Raw genomic sequence first — 19,591 nt, forward strand, 5'->3', positions numbered from 1 at the left:
CACTAATAGAACTGGCCAGAGTCCTTTGCTAGCCTGTGGCATCAAAAGAGAAGGAAGCCTCTGAATCCTGTGTCATGGGAATCTGAAAATACGCCTTGTGGTTCTGAGCAATCAAAAGGCAAGAGGAAGATTCAAATGGGATTGTCACACTGAAACCACTTCACACTCATTATCCACTGATGCCCTGAAATCTCATCAGTCACCCAGCCTTTCTTTTCTCTGCTCACATCTTTGCAACTGTGGAGATTCCCAATTCCTGACAACATCTTGTCTTTTAGTTTGAATTCTTTTACTTAAAAAAAAATATAAAAAAAAAAAATAAACGTAATTCTATATATAGTTATATTAATCATATATATATATAATCTATATACACTCACAGAAAGGTTATACGTATTGCATGTATGTAGATATTTGCACATAGATATGTGCATAGTATGCATGTATATATATACACATGTACAAATGCATGTATATGAATGTAGATAGATGTATGCATATGGATTTACCTAGCTAATTTTTTCCTTTCTTTTTCCTCTTCCTCCTCTTTCTGTGCAGATGTTAAACTCTCGGCATCAGCAAGGTTGTCCACAGCAATAGCCAAAAATACATTCAGCAGGATATCTGTATGCTACTTAAAGAAAACAGGCTTTGAAAACTGCAGAACATTATACCAAAGGTGTCTTAATTGATTTTTTTTAGCAACTTGTCATCAGAGCTCTTCGCTTTTCCAAACTTTCAATTCACACAAATGTTCAGTGCACACATATTGAGCATGCACAAACCTACACCTTCCAACCAAATGTCTAACACACTATGTGGGGTTTCCAAAATTTTACAACAGAATGACTGATAGAAAAGATCCAAGATCCAGACTTAAGCACTTACATTTCAGTTTTTGGTTTCCCCAAAGAGCCCTGTTTTGTGCAACCAATCCCACTGAGGATAAGGGGAGCTCTAGATGCTTTCCATCTTTGAAGGCTGAGGTTTTTTTTTTATTAAAGCATGCACATTCAAGAGCCTCATATCATTAGACACCTGGGTTTTCCAATTTTGGACTACATATTTGAGTTGAACGACCTCATTAGAGCCTTTCCCACAGACATTGGTAGGTTTCAAGGACTGTAAGGATAGCGTTTCTGAGGGGATCAAAAGAAATTCATTTGAGTTGAGTAGCAAAGTGTTGAGCTGACAAATCTGCCATCTCCTAGCAGAGAGCCCATGTATGGGAGCCCCATTATAAGCCAGCCAAGCACATGAAGCTGAAGGGTAAGCAATCAACTGCTTTCTTGACATGCCAGTCATTGTTCAGATCTCATGTTACAAATCTGAACACCAGATTCTTTTATACATTTCTTCAGAGTGGGTCTTATTACACCATGATAACTTCTAAGTAACCTCCAGTTTAAGGCTTAGCTTGGAATTATAGCCACTGCCCTCACTGAGCTCCAAGGTCTAATGGCTACAAAGTCAGCCAGCATGTGAAGCTGGCTTACATTTTCCCCTGTAGTTCATAAGGTGATCCAAATTATAGCTTTTTTAAGCTGTCAGGCAGACTGCCTCTCTTGACCTTCAGATAAGTGGAATTGCACCATCTCACTTTGAAGAGAGGGCATGCAGGTCAACCAAAATGTCACATAACGGGGTTTGAGAGATCTGAATTATGAGCAGAGGCCAGAAGAGCTGGGCTGAGACTACAAGCTGGCTTTATAGAAGACTCGGTATAAAAAGAGATGTCGCCTCTGACACAGGAGGGCTATTTGTTCGGGAAACAGAATCCAACCATGAACAAATTTGGAGCAAACAGATATGGAACAGAACCATAGCACTATGTTATACGCAAATTCCTATGAAAGGAAACTCATAGTCTAATCATGCAATGTGCTTTGTACCTCTAGGTTATGTACAGTGCCCTCACTTCACCTTGAAGCCAGAGAGAACTGAAGTTACTTAATATCATTTCAGGCTGGTAGACAAAAGAGTACACGATTTTCTGTTTGAAGAACACACAGATTGTGGTAAGTGAAATGGAACATGGTTCCTGTTCGTTTATACATGAGTTAATATATGATCTCACATAAATCTATTATGTCAAACATATGTTACTCCTATTACAGCATTTGTATATAGCATATTGTAGATTATACATATTTTTATTCCACATACGGCTTGGATAAAAGCACATGGAATATGTTATTGAAATGGCAATTAAAGCAAAAATACATAGTAAGAACCGCAGGTAGACAGAGAGATTAGTTTATGAGGAAGGCAGGAAAGAAAGACCTACGAGTGAATTAAGGGGAATAAAAAATAAAAGCACTAAACACATAAAGATACTAAATAAAAGCTGGCGTACAGAACTGGCACGTAGTTGGCTCTTACAACTGTTTATACGCCTGAAGACTTAGCACTAGCTAAAATTAAACGAACTTGTTTAACATTTCGTAGTGCAAAGCCAAAATCCAGAGCTAGGGAAAAGGTAAAGATGTAAGGCATGAAATTCATTATTTTCTAATACAACAAAATAGTAAAGGGTGACTTTAAATTCAGCCCCACTTGGAGAAAAGAGGAGCATCAAAGGATACAGTTTCCACAGATGAAGAGGATGATGAAGTAAATACAGACCAACATTCCTGGAAAAGAGGGGCCGCCATAAGCCATGATCCCATCATACATCACCGAATTCCAGTCCTCCCCAGTCAGGATCTAAATGACACATTCCCACCAATAAGGGACACAGTGTTAGACCACACAGAGAATTTGAAAACCCCATTAACACAAAGATATCTACTCCCCTAGAGATCACCCCCTCCCCCAAGATGTTTGGAGGCTCTGGCTGTATCCATTCCACAAATTAAAAACAAAAAGAGAATGTATAAAGGGCACCCAAAGTGTTTAAAAAAAAAAAAAAAAAAGCAGAGATGCTCCCTTGAAGACTGATGGTTGAACCCAAATGGCTCTCCAAGACATCTTTGTTTAAGTCTTCCCACCTCTCCCAGGCACTTCCCTCCCATGTGTCTGTTGTTTTGGACAAGCTGTGCAACCTACAGCTTTGAGGACAGCACTCAGCACAGCCTGACACTTCCTTTCACCTTGCACGTGAAATCGTGATCCTGATGCTCTTGGCTGATCACTCTTAAAACTACAGTCAGTTTAACTGCTGTTTAATTTCTTTGGTGCAGTGAGCAGATATTTGTTGCCCAGAACTGTGGGAGATGAAGGGTTGGGATTTGGCATGCTGGCAATGTCCTGGGACATGGCAATGGCCATTCTTTTGTATGACCCTGAGAAGCCCTGGTGGCCTTTTTACACAAGGGCTTTAGCTTATTTCCCCACTTTGGGAGGGGATATCTCTGTCTTGGCAACACAGAGTGGTGCCATGCTCCCAGAGCTATTAGCATGGTGTACTGTCTCAGGGACTGCCAGGTGGCAGAGGAACGGTGCAGGACCTGGTCTGTGTCTCTCCGTGTAATCACAATGTCTTGGTTCCATCTGCGCTATTTATGCTCTTACCTGAAACACAGTGAGGAGGGACTGGGGGAAGTTGTCAAATGTACTCCTCCTGGTCTGCATTTCATCAAAGTTAAACTTGCCCCCAAAGAGCTGCATCCCCAGGAGGGAGAAGATGATAATGAAGAGGAAGAGGAGCAGCAACAGGGAAGCAATGGAGCGAACTGAATTCAGGAGTGAAGCCACAAGGTTGCTCAGGGAGTTCCAATACCTGGTAGAGAAAATAGAGGCAGTTAAAATTTCTTGACTCCAAGACAGGTGCTCATGGCCTGCACAGGATATTGGTTCAGGCTGCCTTCTGTGTATAAGCAGGCATTTCCAAACACCCTGTTAAGCAGTGAATCATTGATGTGCTTCCCTAAGATAATGAGACCTACCACAGCTAATGAGTAATTTTACTACCACACATGTACATGCACAATTCCCTCCACCCCCACCCCATACGCACACCCAGAAGATTATTGCAGCACTCTCCATCTATGTCTCTGCAAATCTTATATCAATATACAGTGATTAGTTCTTGCTGCTTCAGTGAGTTACATTCTAACCAACCTCATTACAACACTCACAGATGTTATGGCTTGCCAGAATACCTCACTCCAGAGAATGGCCTGTAATAACTAGCAGGAGCAGATGGGGAAACAGTTTGGAGGCAAATACAAACGTGTCCAAAATCTGGTGTGAGTATGCACTTGGACTCACTCATAAATAGAGGTTGCTACGCTTTCCGGGACTGAGAAGAATGAGGAAGATACTAAAGGTCCTTCACATCCTGCAATGCTTGTTTTACATGGACTCTTAAAGGAAGACTCCACATCCCTAAGGACCTTAGTTTCTTTTGCTATTGGAAGAGCACACTGTCACTGCTTTTTGGGTACCAAACCCTTTACACTTTCTCAGGCAGGCTGCAGAACATTTTGGAAGGGCTTAGAGCTAGATTCAAAGACAGCTGGCCAAGACATTTCCAGGATCCCCAGGACACCAAGGTACCAGCTGATCACAATGACCAAACCCAAGAGATGTTTCTTCCGTTCTCTGGGACTAGCATTAATTTATTGGATATGACTAAGGTGAAGCCCACTTAGACCAGCTCCTTAGAAAAGGAAAAAATGATCTTTTACCTAACACAACTGACAGACAATTGACACTTCTGCCTTTGGAACAGCTGCAATTAAAGAGAAGAATATGGCTAAGACCTGCTCTCCCACAGTTTATTCAGGCTTGTGCCCAGATCAGGCTGATGTATGCTACAGGGAAATGATCTTCTTGCCCTTGTGGTCCCACTTAAAGGTTCAAAGAGACACTGGTAGCATGCTCCACTTCAACATTTCTGTTTGCTTGCTTTCTTCTCCAGGCAGCACAGAAGCCATGTGTTGGAGAAATGCTGGAATTTTTCTGAAGAATCAACACATCACCCATGGAGCAACTTCCACTTCAGTCCTGCATCTGCTCAACCACTCTTACCCTACAGCTTAGTATGTCAAGAACATTTTTATTGTAGGGAGCTTTGAGTGTGACAGAGCTTTCAGACTAGGTTTAAGATCAGCTGTCATCTTCCAGTCACCTGATTTTGAATGCACATTACTAGCAAGCTTTGGTGGCTTGCACAAAGTCAACAAGCCAGTAATGCTTCCCTGTGATCCCTAAGTCTTCCTTCCAGCATTGTCTCTTATGACTACCATGATTTGAGATCCCACCATGGTCAATATCCTCTACTCCCTTCTCTGAAAGCCCGCAACAATGAACCTTTCTGTCCTTAAAAGACTGAATTTTTAGACATATTTTCCTTAGAGAAATAAGCTCTACTTAAGAAGGATGGCAGACATATCTAGCACTCCCACTCCTTGGAGGAAGCCTGATAGTTCTTACATACAGATCTGTCTTTTCTGAGGACAGTTTAGTCAGTAGAGACAGTCTCTTAAAATCCCCCTTAAAATAGTATTTTTACAATGTTAGTGCAAGAAGGTTTTCCTTGTCCCCTTGCAGGAATGTTTGAGTGGCCCAAATACTTTGTAAAGGTTAGCAGTCTGACCTGCAGAGGGGATACTGCCATGTCCTCTGAAGTTCAGCAACCAGTTCATCTCCTAGAGCTGAACTTCAGAGAGAACCGTGATGTTTCCCTCCAGCCCAGGTTCAGCACTTCAGAGAAAACGAGAGCGCTTTGAAGTTCAGCTGCAGTTAGAGATGAGCAATGTAAAACTACAGAGCAAAGGTAAGGGCATGGAAGCTGTGGGCTCAGTGCCACCAAAGGCCTGCATTAAATGTGCAATGTAACAGCTCACTGTGTTTGTGTTTATGCTTACAGCTTCACACTTGGGGAAGAAGGGAAAATAACACAGAAAAAGGGAAAAACAAATTCTGATGAAACTGGACTGAATTTAGCATCCTTAAACCAGAAATGGATGGGGACCAGAATATCTTCAAGCCCTCCAATGTCAGCCAGGACACACATTTTTCTAGATCTTTCTAGCAGTGTCCTTAAGAGGCATACAGTAAAGCTGTTACACATCTGAATAGTCTCAATGACTCACTTAAAGCTTAAATGCCTTGCTATCTCAGAGCACAACTGTACAGACTTTTATCAGCTCTGCATTTCTTACAAATGGCTCAATACCTGAGATTCAGTTTCTTATGTAACTCTCAAACTTTAAAGCAATTAACTGAGATGACCTGGTGATAAGATTAGTGCTGCTTTATCTGTGCTCTGAGTGCTACCTAGAAATACAGCACCATTAGAAAAGTAAACAAACCAATAAGGGGAAGAAAAAAAGAGAGAGAGGAAAAGAGAAAAGGAGAAGATAAGGAAGGCTTGACTTGACTAGGATGTGGAAATAACGATGGTCTTATCTCAGCATTCTTGAAGCCTGAACTGAGGTTACCACCTGCAACATCAGGCTGTTGCAGAGCTAACTTGAACACCCCCTCAAAGTGAGATCTGGGGTTACGCAATGAAACACATAGCTTTTAGGTTACGAATAGTAGAAGTCCAAACAAAGAAAAAGTCTCTGACCACTCTGTTGTCTTTGGTTAATACACTACAAAGAAAAAAACAAAACAAACAAAACAAAACAAATAAACAAACAAAAACAACCACAAACAAACACTTAAAATAAATCTCATGGCACTGCAGGGTGGAATTGGAGAATTTGGACCAGGCAGCATAAAATGGGAGGTAAAAAAAAGAAAGCACTGATGCTTGCCCAGACCTATAGGGAAATGAATGTGTTTCCTAGCATCTCCGAAGACGCCAGTGGATGTAGGACATGATTATGATCCCTGTTTCAAAAGGGAGAAATAAGATGCAGAAATATTAAATGGATTGTTCAACATCTCACATAGAAATCAATTGCAGAACTGGATTAGACCTTAATGCCGTGTTTAATTCTCTTCCCTCTCCTCTTCATTGCTTTCCACTGTGTCTTTATGATACTGGCAATCACAGATGCAGAGCTTAAAACAGTAGCAACAGCTGGCAGCCTCATTGTGGGAAAGCTTCCCACACTGTTCATCCAATATAAAACCATTTTGAAAGTAGGTACACAAAAAGGCGCCCCATCTCTCCTCCCTACAGTTAACAGTGACAGGATTTAGGTTTAAAATATCAATTTTCAGTATACTGTTGCAAACAAGTTGATTTATCTTCAAAGTATAAAGGACTAAATACAAGGATTTATAAAGCAGTAAAGTACTGTGTATAAAGAGAAAATTATTTGTGTTCTCTCAGTAAAGGAAAATTTTTCCACACAGCGCTGTAAAAATTAGGGAGAATAAAACATAGATTATATTGACTGCCTCTCTAATGTACAAGACAATGGTTCAAAGAGTATTTATAATCTTGGAAAAAATGTTTGCTCTTGAAATTCTAAATATGGTTTCTAAAATTATGTTTTATTCATCTGATGGTGTCTTTGTTTCTTTTATATTAGGGAGTTGTATTTGGGCTTTTCCTAGAAGTGTATCATCTGAAAGCACCCAGAATTTGTTTGCGCTTGGTGTTTACCATAGAAAATCCACACAAATATATAAAGATTAGGCTACCTACTTACATACTTTCACCGGTTTCCCTGCTTTTTGCCTTTTTAATGCAGCTGCCGATCACTACTTCCATCTCCACTGCATGTCCACGTCACTGCTCCTGAATACATATCTGACATTAAACATTACACTACCATCCCTCCTATTCTTCCCACCTTTCCTGGACTGTATCCTTCTGTATTATCATTCCACTCGTGTGGCATTTTCCACTAGTATTGATGATGTCAATGTCACTAAATTGCCATTGTGTTTAAAGCTAAGTGAATAATGGAAAAGATTATAATTTACTGGAGAACATCAAAAGTGTAAGTTTTACTGTAATGTCAGAATATTCTCTCCTGCAGTCAGACACGAGTAGGCCTGAAGTACTGCTTTGGAGGCTTCTGATAAGGCCTTCCACATGAGCGTGAACTTCACCCACGGAGGCAAAAAATCATGGAAAAAATTATGAATAATTAAAAAACATAAATCTGAGACTACTGCAACCTACTTGCCAATATTTTAGGAACAGGAAAGAAGAAAAAATCCGATTAATACATTATTCATTGCAAGTTATTCCTCAGCTCTGACTGTGCTTTACACATAGGCTCCTGTACAAATTACAAGACATAGTCCAGGTAACATTTTCTTCCATGCAAAACTGGATTTCAGATCTGCTACAGAGTGAAGGTAAGCATAACTACTCCTATTGCTGGCTGTTTCCTACATTACATCTCTGCCAGAAGCTTTAGCAATATTTGAATATTCCAATAGATCAAGCTTCCTAAAGTATTAATGATATTCTCTCAGCATTTGCCTTTCTTCTAGCTAATTCTCCTAGCAAGATTATATATTTTGTGTAGGAGTGGAGAAATGTCTTGAAAAAACAATGACCTCTCCAGGATGCTATGTTGAAGCTTACGCTTTTATAGCTATTGGTATGTTGCCCTGGGTGTATCTGATTACCCAATGCCTGAAACAGCTACTAGTTCCCTCAGAAACCAGGCCTGGGACTTGGTGACGATAGCTTTTAGACCCAAAGATCCAGGAAAAACAGTCCCTGGACCAGAGATCCCCACTATTTCTGAAAGGGCAAAGATGCTTCTTTTGCTGGAAACTCTTATTAGCTGGAACATTTTTGCTCACCTATTACTACATGTCTAAATAGGCTTTTTTTTTTTTTTTTTTTTTTTTTTTTTTTTTTCCCTCTTTTAGTAGTTGCAAGCTTGCTTTGGCCACTTTCTCTCAGATTGTAAACTGATTTTCTGTCTCTGCCATCTGACCCTGAAAACAATCCACCCTGCCAGAGACTGAAGGCTCAGAGAAGCTTTAAAGGCAAATGTACGATGCAAGAGTCCAAGTCTGTTGTTTTTTCTGCCTCACAGCTCTGCCATCTTGACTGCTTTCCAGTTCTGGTCTTGTTTTTTTCTCATGCTCTGTGTTTTATATCTCAAGTTTGTCAGAGATTTCCTTTGAGGGAGTTTATAGCAATTCTAGGGACTTTTTCATAGCTGAGCCTGCAGAAAACTCACTCTTTCACCACCTCAGTTTAGCTTTTCATAAGGTGCTGACTGGTGCCCACATGGGAAAAGACAGGCCCTGGGCTGCTTTGAGTGACCACATGGGCAGATTTGTTCCAAGAGCTCCAATCTGGGTAAGTCAGGAGCTGACCTTTCTTATGACCTCCCTTCAAGCTGAAAAACTCCTGCGATACCAAACTGGTGTTTTGGAGGAAGGAAGAAGGGACTATTTAATAGGTACCACTGTGCCTTCTCGTAGAGGGAGAGAAGGAAGAAAAAGGTAAAACAGAGTCTGGAGTGTGGAAAAGTCTGTCTTCTTTGTAGAGCTGCTGCTGCTTGCTGGACTTCTCTGAAGGAAATGGGTTGGCAACATTTTCTGCCTATTGCTGTTGGTGTTTATGCTATCCCCCACTTAGGCCACTGTTGTGTCTGCTGGAGCTGGCATGGACTCCTCAGTGTCACCAAAAAGCAACAGAAAAGGTCACAAGGCTATCTGCTGGTTTGTTTTCACTTTGTCTTTCGCACTGAACTTAAGAGCACAAACTGAGCTCATGCTATTGTCCCAGATACTAGTTAATCTGCATGGTATCAAGTGTCTCCAGAACCCTATACCAAACTACCCCCCAGTCCTTACCACTCATATCATGGACACCAAGTCTGTTCAGCCTTCCCCATCCTGCCCTGGTCTTCAGATGACAACTAGCAACCTATCACTCTCACTATTCAATTAATGTTAAAAAAAAAAAAAAAAGTAAAGAGAAAAGAAAAAGCTACAATGTGAGTGACTTTAAACTATATATGGTGTGCAGCCCTCTTAAATTCCAAAACAAGCACAGAAGTACCTTGTGATTTTAAATATTCTTAATAGCCGAACACATCTCAACACTGAAATGCCCAGTGGTGACATGATCTTTGTCTCAACCAGAATCGTTTCCAGGATTCCTCCACACACGATGAAACAGTCAAAGCGGTTGAAGAGGGACACAAAATAGGCCTGCAGACCAAGGCTGTACATCTTCAGCAGCATCTCTGCCGTGAAAAGAGCTAGCAGCACCTTATTGGCAGTGTCTCATGAAAAACAAACAGAAACAGAATGAAGAAACTTAGTTAAAAGATCATCACAGATAACTATTGACCCTTGCCTATAAGAACTCCCTTCTGGGATCAGCCTGAAAGAGCAACCTTATCTAAGCTTGGGTCAAAGAATGGACTTCAAAAGTGTGGGCAGTTCATTCACAGAAATGTTTTACAAGGATGGTTACAGCAATTCTTATGTATTGCACATACAGATGTGATGTGTTACACAACCTCCATGGCAGGGATATGCCTTCCCATGCTCAACCTCCCATCATAGTTGTCATCTGCAGATGGGAGCGGGAATAGAAGAGCTGTTGTGCTACCTGCTGTTGCTTAATTAGGCCTTTCAGCTGCTCTCTCCTCCAGTGAGGTTTCAACTGCTCTGCAGACTGAAGAACTTTACAAATCTCTCTTCCTTCCACACCTCCCTGGTAGGTAGAACTTATCATAAAAACCATTTCAGGGAAGACCTTGGAGAACTTGTGGCTCCCAGTAGCCATCCATAAATTGGAAATCCAGTTGCTGCAGCTATATATTCAGCATAAACTCCTGATTTCATCTACACCCAACAGAAAACTGCTTTGGCTAGAAACCAGAAATTTATGTTTTCCCTGAAACCTCTCCTAATGTGGGCAGATATTTTCTTGTATTGGTTAAGGTCCTCCTCAGAAAAAGGACTATCTGCAGCTGTGTATGCACCTTTTACACTGTGTGGCCCAACACACCAGCTCCTCCTTCAGCCCCCTTTCTTGACACTGACCATAATAAATAGCACCATCAGACACTCCTCACCTTGGACCTCAGTGAGCCAGTCAGGCTGGTTGTAGTGTTCAGAGGCAATAGTAAGGGTGTTAAGAAACACGAGGAAGATCACCAACCAGTAGAAAACATTGGACTTGACAGCGGCACGGCACTTTCTTCTGCAGAATCGATTCCACCGGCGCCAGTAGCGACTTGAAAAATTAGAAAAGAAAGAGTGTTTTTCAGATGGGGAACCTTAGGCTACTGCAAAGCTCTGTCAAGGGAGACTCTAGTCTTGATTCATTGTCCAAAACTGGTAGAGAATAACTGTGGATTTCACCCTGAAAAATGTTCTCTCCTTATCATCTGAGTCAACAGTAGTGATCATGCTTTCTTTAGCTCTAGGAGTAAAGTTAGTCCTGAGCCAATTTGCAACATTTAATGATGAAGAAACCTCTTCAAGCAATGTCTTAATCTGATTAAGACATCCATCACAGCTATCCTGAGGTCTTTCAGCCCAGTTCCCATGGAAATCTTTATTCTTTCTGTACTTAATGCTTGTGGCCTGAACTCAGAATAGTCGATGAAAAGATGTCCACTATATAGCATGGACCTCTGGATCAAGCCCTTGGAGAGGTGGGATCAAACAAGTTCTGTGGAAGGTTTCCTATACTCTGCAAGGTTCAGGACCTAGCCTAATCCCAGAGCTAACTCTGATCAGAAAAACTTAGGGGACTTCAACATCTCACCTTCATGCCTGGAACTAAGGATACCATTTGTTAATCAACAAACCTTTTAAAGTTTGCCTTCCATGAACACATCCTCTTATGTCACTGATTTCTGAGGGTAATTACTAACCACAGAAGATATTTAAAGCTAATTACACACCTCCTACTCTTCAGAATTTAACTTGCATAGCAACCAGTTTCCAGGCAACATATGCCACTGTATAATAAATCTAATAGTTTTTATATAGATGGTATATACATAGGGGTGTGTGTATGCGTGCTCTATGGAGATGCACACATACACAACATTACAGGACAAAGGAAGAGAGAACTTTTCTTGGCTAGTCTTCTCTTACACATCATTTCCAGAGATAAGCTGTGGCCATGCTTCATGTCAGGGTTCAGCATCTAGACAGACTAAAGCCAGGCAACATGAACGTTGCACACTGGCCAAGAGCTTTGCAACATTTTAACAGGTAATCAAATCCAAACCATTTTAGCTATGTAATTTGTAAGGGCATCTAGTTTATGTAGCTCCATCATTTAATCAAGGTTGTGCATTTTGCAGTGGATTGAAGACAAGAAATGATCTTCCAGCTTTCAAAAGTCACAACACATATGCATATACATTGCCCTTAAACCATCAGCAATCCCCCCCACTTGTGTGTACTTGTGCACATCACCACGTGGTGATACAAGTGTTTTCTTGTGCTTATACATAATACTTTAAAACCATGGATTGTACAAATGTGATCATGTATGTAATGCTCTGCACAGGGATGCATATGGGCAATAGGTACACGTATATGGATTCCTGAATTGACCTTACTGTTTATCACTTAATTAAGCTGAAGGACAGAGTTATATTCTTGTTCCAGTTACTGTGAAAGTTTTATATATATATATATATATATATATCAGAATATATATATATATATATATATATATATTTATATATATATATATAAAATTGACTCTGAATTCAGAGTGTGGAGGGCAGCTGCTCCTACTGAAGATGTAGAAGTGGACTGGACATTAATAATCAAGTTACATGTATTCAGTCAACCCTTCCAATGGAAACCCACAGATGACCACTTGAGGACTACTTCACATTGTTAAGAACTAAGTCAACAGAGAAGGAAATATCACCATCGCAAGATTGTGCCTCATGATAAAAGAGCCTTCAAAAATAACCTGAAGATGCAAACTTGATCAGTTGAAAGATTTACAATCAAGCAGACTAGAGTACTGGAACAAAGTGTAGAAAACAGAACCTTGAGCTGCCAGGGTTTATGTTGATGGGTGTAGTATAATTATGTGGTTGAATTTTTTTTCCTTCTGCTTTTATATTTCATGGTTCAAAATGTGTAGATAGCAATCAGATAGGTACTTCTGAGTGAAAATATTCTCACTAGTCCTTGCATCTTAGTTCACTGTGAAGCATGTTTATATTTGGTAGATGATTGACTAATATCTACCAAGTTTGGCAGCATGTTCTAGAATCAAGATTGTGTCCAACAGATGCAGGAATAAACACTTCACAAGGTAAGGAGCAAAACCAGTGGAAAGGAAGAAAACAAAAAAAAAATCAGTTTTACTTACCTAAACTTAGATTTGGAGATCCGATGCCTGAAAGATAAAAATTGCCATTAAAGTTTCTGAAGCTGTCCCATACCTTCTAGACTTTTTTGAGAATAGTGACAGAAAGAAGCAAAGTTAAGCTCAATTATTTTTTTTTAAATGCATGCTGTTTTCCTTTTGAATCCCCTGTGAGGCAATATAGGCACCGGGAGGGCTAGGATTCTCTGATATCTAAATCTTATTGTTTGGTGGGAGTCATGAAGAAGGAGTCATGCCAATTCTACTACTTACAGATATTAGTGAAATAGCCTTTCTCTTGAGTAAAAAGCTGGCCTAATGCTAGGAGTGTTGTACATCTGCTACCAAATTTATTTTTCAAGAGTAACTCTCTTTTTTTCCTTTTCACCACAGTTCTTTTTTTTTTTCTTATATTAAAATATGTATGACTTTATACAAACAGACTTGTTGCTTTCACACATCACCTGTCACTTCAGGATATATAAGCACATTATGAAACCATGGGAAAAAAAATAATGTTTTCTTTTCTTTTCTTTCCTTTTTTTTTTTTTTTTTTTTTTTTTTCCCCCAGCAATTGAGAGAAAAACAGTATATGGTGGACATTTTCATATTTACATACCAATGATCATATTTATTTGTCTTTATTATCTATGTAAAGTGTCTTGAAATTAAATAGGACTGAACAATCAGCAATTCTATTGCTATCAATGAAATTTGGGGTAACAAGCATTCCTGAAAACTGGGACATGTTCCCACTAAACATGTGTTTAAAATATTTAATTTCATTCACTCAGGTTCATTCACCTAAATAATCTCATTAGCCTTACACAAGAAGTCAAAGTTAAAACTAGGGACAGATCCCAATTCCCAAGCATGTGTTTTGCTCTGCTTAACACTTGTCCTGTAAGTCCCTTGACTGTCTTGTAGTATGTACACATTGGAGCACAGAGAGAAATAAAGGTATGTGTATGCAACGACATTACTCAGAGTTGATTTAAGAAGCTGCAAAATCCACTACCAATAACAAAAGAAATGAAAATCTGGAGAGTGACTATGAATAAGATATTTCTGCTGAGTGGAAGCATTTCTTAAAGTTCCCTCTATGATAAGAAAGTGATTAATTGTTGACAATGGTCAGCAAAGATCTTCCTGTACTGGCTTAAAAATGGATTCACTGTTAGCTGACATAATAGAAAGTAATGCTCAAAGCATCCAACACTACTTTCTCTAACAGTCTTAAAACTGGCCATATCCCTCTCTGAGGACATCAGTCACTGATGTGTAGTCTGTGATGGGCCAGTTTCCTTATGCGGAAGACAAAAAAACAAACAAACACAAAAACAACAACAAAAAAACCTTTGCACTGAATTGCTGTGTCAAAGGCAGCTTGTCTGGGCCACACATAGGCAGCAGCATGGTTACAGACATACGCAAGAACTCTTTCAAAACAGAAGAAGAAATGCACTGACTGCACAGAATGCTAAATTATACTGCAGAGGCGATGGAAATTTATTAAAGGTGCTTCACTAGTTATCCACAGAGCATATCCTTAATGTTAATACTATCTGAACATCACACTGAGAAGTCTTGCTTAATAAGCCCTACCTACTGACTGTAATGGATCAGATTTACAAGGAACAGGAAAGAAGGATCAGACAAGGCTAGAAGAAACAAAAAGAAGAAAAAAAATGCAATCACAGAGAAAGCTTGACACTGAAAATGAGATGGTGAGGACTTTCACAGGAAGAAGTTGGGGGGGAGGAAAAGAGAGGAAGAGAGATGTCATGGGGGATTTGCTCAGTGTAACGTGAAGGAAGGACAGGGAGTATGAAGTCCTCTGATGACCTCTCTGGCTGATGGTTTCCCAGTAAGGGAGCTCTGCTCTGTTGCATTTAAGGAATCTTTTATTTATTTAGGCAAAAAGAGATGTGGCAGGTGTAGTACTCATCACGCATGTGACAATTATCTTTGGAGCATTACAAGCAGCAGCCAAGTGCATTCAGTGCTCCAACAGGTTAGCTACAAACCACTGCCCTCCCCCCCAGTGCCTTACTGCTACAGCAGAAGGCTCTATCACATGTGGGTGTGCTGTATATATAGAACAGAACAAGGGAGGAGGAAGAGATTTATATTTAGAGGCAGAATCCAAGAGCAAAATTGAATTCTGGAAACACGAATTGCACAATAACTGGTTTTGACAACATTATGCCCTACTCTGAAACATATTTTTCAAGTGACCTCTGTGATCCAAGAAGCCTTTGTCTTTCAGAACCAGTATTAACTACATAGTACACAAACATGTTCTTAGAGCATTTTTCAGACAGTCAAATAATCTGAATTTGGGGCCTTGTCATGGCCTCTCCATGACACTCCAAACTAGCACTAGCCAGGGATTCGGTGGACCAGATTCTCTGCTATGGGTTTAAACAGGGATCTCTTGCACCCCTGATATTTTGGATGCTCTACATATTTGGGAGAAAGAGAGCTTCCCCACTGATGTCCTGCTCTGGAATGTCTCTCTCTCTCTCTCTCTTTTTTTTTATCATGCTATTGGAGTCTATGAGAAAATTACTGCAGATCATTACTACTGAGTGTTTTTGTCATAGAGACCACGTAACTCAGATTATGTTTTAGAAAGAAAAACATAGAAATCAGATTTTTATCATTTGACTAGATATCTTTAATTCTCTAAAAAAACTCTGCTAGCCTTACCTGGTTATATACCACATACAGATAAGACAGTCAAATTTAAAGATTTTATAAGCATAAGCTCAGGATAATCAGCGTAATTTAAATGTAGTGAGATAGCCCATATTCTGAGAGATAAAGCAACAAAACAGATCTTTGGAAAGCCATCTTCCCTTTCTGTCTTCATGCTGATGGAAGGTTATTTCATTCCAGGATGCTGGAATCCCTGAAGAGAGGATGCCCACCCTGGGGTCCTTACCCCCTGCCCCCACATTCCTAGGACAAGAGCATATAGTGACATAGAATCAGGAATTCTCAATTCATTCTCATTCAAAGGAATTATTTTCAGGAACGCATACTGCATACCTAATAATCTCTCACCCTAATAAAGTCTTAGGGTTAAGTTCTACCCTCAGCTACTTCTTTGCTATTCACACTGAAACAATGGGCCTCCATCCTTCCACCTGCTCTCCTCTGTACAATTCAATTAATACTTCAGGGACATACAATGACCATTTCTAATTTTTGACCATTTATTAAAAACTCTAGCAAAATAGAACAGAAGACTGGCCCTGGAGAACTGGAGCTCTGATGTGGACTGAGATCCTTCTGCTTGCCCTTCTTGCACAAGCACTGAAGAACATGCTGACCTGAACAAGTGATGCTGGTTTTAAGAGAGGTGTTTTTTAGCCAGCAGCAATAAGAATTTGCAGAACATCCTTAAGAAAAGTGGATCTATCTGTCTTAAAATTGAGCTGGTTTGATATTTATCAGGCCTTCTCGGGCTGGGAAACAGACTGGGAAAATAAGCCATCACTTCAGAATTGTTCAAAAACACCAGCAACTATAGTGAACCTGCAAGTAAACTGTCTCTTTCACCTTTACCATTGGCTCTTCTGTTGATTATGGCAAGAGCTGCATAGGAATTATTTTACCAGGAAAGCACCAAGTAAAAAATCAGCGATGGTTCAGCTGCCAGGGAAAGCTTTCATTGCTCATAATATTTTAAGGATAATGTTTTTGGTTAAAAAGCCAGCATAGGCTGTTCATTTTGTTTTATCATCTTTTATCGTTTTAACCCTCTTTGGTGGAAAAAACAATCGAACTGTCCCCCAAATGTAGGGAAATCCCAGCCAAGGTGAAAATGCCAAACGGCTTATTGTTTCAGTGAAAGCAGATCATTTTAAGCTGTGTTTCCCTTTGAGCTCAAGTGCTTCAGTTTTCTACTGTGGCTCCACAGAACATTAGTTTCCACAAAGGTTTTTTTTTTTTTGTCTTGCTAGTACATATGTGTAAAAACAAGTTCTATTATGGCACTCCAGATCTGTATGACTGTATTAGAAAATTAGCATTCTGGTTGTATTAGAAGATTATATACACTGCCATCCTGCACAGAACAGATTACTGTTGATTATAAGCAACAGCCTGTCCACAGGAATCTAAGACCTGCTGAGCAGTAACCATAGAGGTTTTGAGAAATTACTCACTATTGGAAAGCCTTGGGTATAAAGCCATCCTGTAAACAGAAACCCATTGCTCCTAGTTCTGGGTTTATCTCACTGATACTTGTAGAGGAAACACTTTTCCTTGTACCTGGAGGCAACAGGCTATTAGAGCTGTGACACATCAGAATTAAGATAAGTTCTACTTCCAAACATTGGCCTTGAGGATAAAAGCTGTTGTGTTTCTACTACGGGGCAGATGTCAGCACAGTACAAGGCAATATCATGACAGAGATGATATACTGTGGAAATTCTTGGACGTTTTTCAATGTCCCGTGGAACCCTACAAAACCTTCTTCAAATTCAGACACCGGATAAAGGTAGTACCCACCTTAGGAAGGGAACTACTCTTGGCCACATCTCACCTGATGGCAGCAGAATTTAACTAGGGATGAATAGGAATGAAGTTTTTGTTTGAGTTTCAAGAAACCAGATTTACACAATAAGCAAAGAGATTAGATGTTATATTCCTCCTGAAACTCCTTCTGCTGATTTGAAGGCTGGCATTGCTCCAGACAGCACAGCTGATGAAGGCAGTTTCTATAGTATGGATACTATAGAAATAAAAGCTTCTTTGAAACAATTCATCAGTAGGAGTGTGTTTGAGAGGTACTCTCTTGATCTCACATAGCATATGTCTTTGTGGAGCTGAGAAAGGCTGTCAGGGAAGATCTCCTTTTCCAAAAGGCATGCTTGAGCCTGGCTTCTCAAGCAGATCTTTCTGTCATTCACAGACCAAACCTTTCAAAACTCTACAGCTTTTCATACAAACAAAAAGAACAGCTAGTAATTCTACGTTATCTTCACTAAAAATGCTTTTTCCTTCAGTCGCCTGGATACTTTTTACCATGAGCCCATTCCGAAGGCGAGATCAGCCTGTAACCATGGTGGTGGTGGCAGTGCCGGGGTGGTTAAATGCCCTACCAGCCTGATGCCACTAAATAAATAAATGTATTATCTTTGACTTGAAATCTCCCTGTTGCTTCAGTCATGTCTGGTTGCAGCTTGCCCAGTGCAGTCTCTGCCCTCTGGGAAAAAATGTGTTTATAGCAAGACAATGGGGACTCATGGCCACTAGATGTTTTTAGCAGGCTGGTAAAAATGAAGACTCATCTGCAATACATGAAAGTCAACAACTGAACAAGAAACTTGTCTGGTCATTTCACCTGTAAAAACAAATTCCAGAGGGCAGATGACTGCTCAAAAGTCCAGGGCTAGACTTCAGCTAGAGTAAATCAGGATGGCTTGACCATAATTATTAACACTTACTGAAAGTCACTAGTACTACATGAGGAACTTATTTGAAAAATTCAGCTGACTTCTGCATGAACTATTCTTATCATTAAGTGACACTGAAGAATTATTGGAAACACTGGGCCAAATTCTAATGCTCTGAGTCAGGTCCCATTGAAGTTACATACTATTCAAACCAATTCTGAAATCCTTGCTTACATTTTATATGTTCCAGCAGAATATTGACCTGTGAGAGGTTTAAATGAAGGCTCAGTGAGAAGAGGAGGACATAATAATTCTTGAAACCAGGAAAGCTGATTTCTCTGTCCACCTGACTGTGTGATACAGTAAACAAGTAAGACAGAGAGGAGTCCAAGCCTTAGAGTGCTAGGCACATCTGAATATACCCACAACTGCAGAATCTGGAGCTCCACAGGTTTACAAAATCAGAAAGCATTGATGAAATTTGTATTTAATTCCAGACTTTCAAATACAATGATTGTCATTCGTTTTCCTGGTTGAAGGCTCCCATCCATCTCTGAGAGATGAAAAGTAATCTCAGTAAGGCCTTGAGGATCTTGAAGGTCCTTGGCTAAGGACTAAAAAAACAACAATAACAACAACAAAAACCTCACCCTTCTCAATAACAGACTTCAATTTCCCTACTATGCACCACCCATTTTCAATGGAAGTGGAAAGTGGCAAGGAAACTGTTTATCTCCCTGAATCTTACACATCCTGCTCTGGTGAAACTTAGGGCACTGTTTTAAGATTTACAACACAGGAAGAAGAAATGAAGTTCTGTTTTCCTGTTGTCTTTCTATGTCCTCTTCCTCCAAATGTATCAGACATAGCTATCCCTTCTCCTAATACTGTGGGCATGGTGATCACTGCGCCAGACCACAGTACTGTTTTTTTTCCTGTGGACATGTTGGACTGTTTTAAGTAAACTCCATTCTAAATCATGATTACATTTAGA

The 19,591-nt window shown here is 40.0% G+C and overlaps 1 protein-coding gene across 42 annotated transcripts in view; it reads right to left on the reverse strand.

Annotated features, from left to right (window-relative positions):
• Nucleotides 1-19,591, reverse strand: part of CACNA1C (calcium voltage-gated channel subunit alpha1 C) — a 476,864-nt gene that overhangs the window by 96,915 nt on the left and 360,358 nt on the right. For all 42 annotated transcript variants that reach the window (XM_084499532.1, XM_084499513.1, XM_084499544.1 and 39 more), the window contains 6 exons: nucleotides 13,193-13,219; nucleotides 10,914-11,074; nucleotides 9,887-10,112; nucleotides 3,514-3,721; nucleotides 2,586-2,706; nucleotides 510-624 (listed from right to left, as the gene is read on the reverse strand). In XM_084499532.1, the coding sequence (XP_084355658.1) occupies nucleotides 510-624; nucleotides 2,586-2,706; nucleotides 3,514-3,721; nucleotides 9,887-10,112; nucleotides 10,914-11,074; nucleotides 13,193-13,219 (858 nt within the window). The remainder of the gene's footprint in view (nucleotides 1-509; nucleotides 625-2,585; nucleotides 2,707-3,513; nucleotides 3,722-9,886; nucleotides 10,113-10,913; nucleotides 11,075-13,192; nucleotides 13,220-19,591) is intronic.

The sequence above is a fragment of the Aythya ferina genome (genome assembly GCF_964211825.1).
Source record: "Aythya ferina genome assembly, chromosome: 1".
Classification (NCBI taxonomy): Eukaryota; Metazoa; Chordata; class Aves; order Anseriformes; family Anatidae; genus Aythya; species Aythya ferina.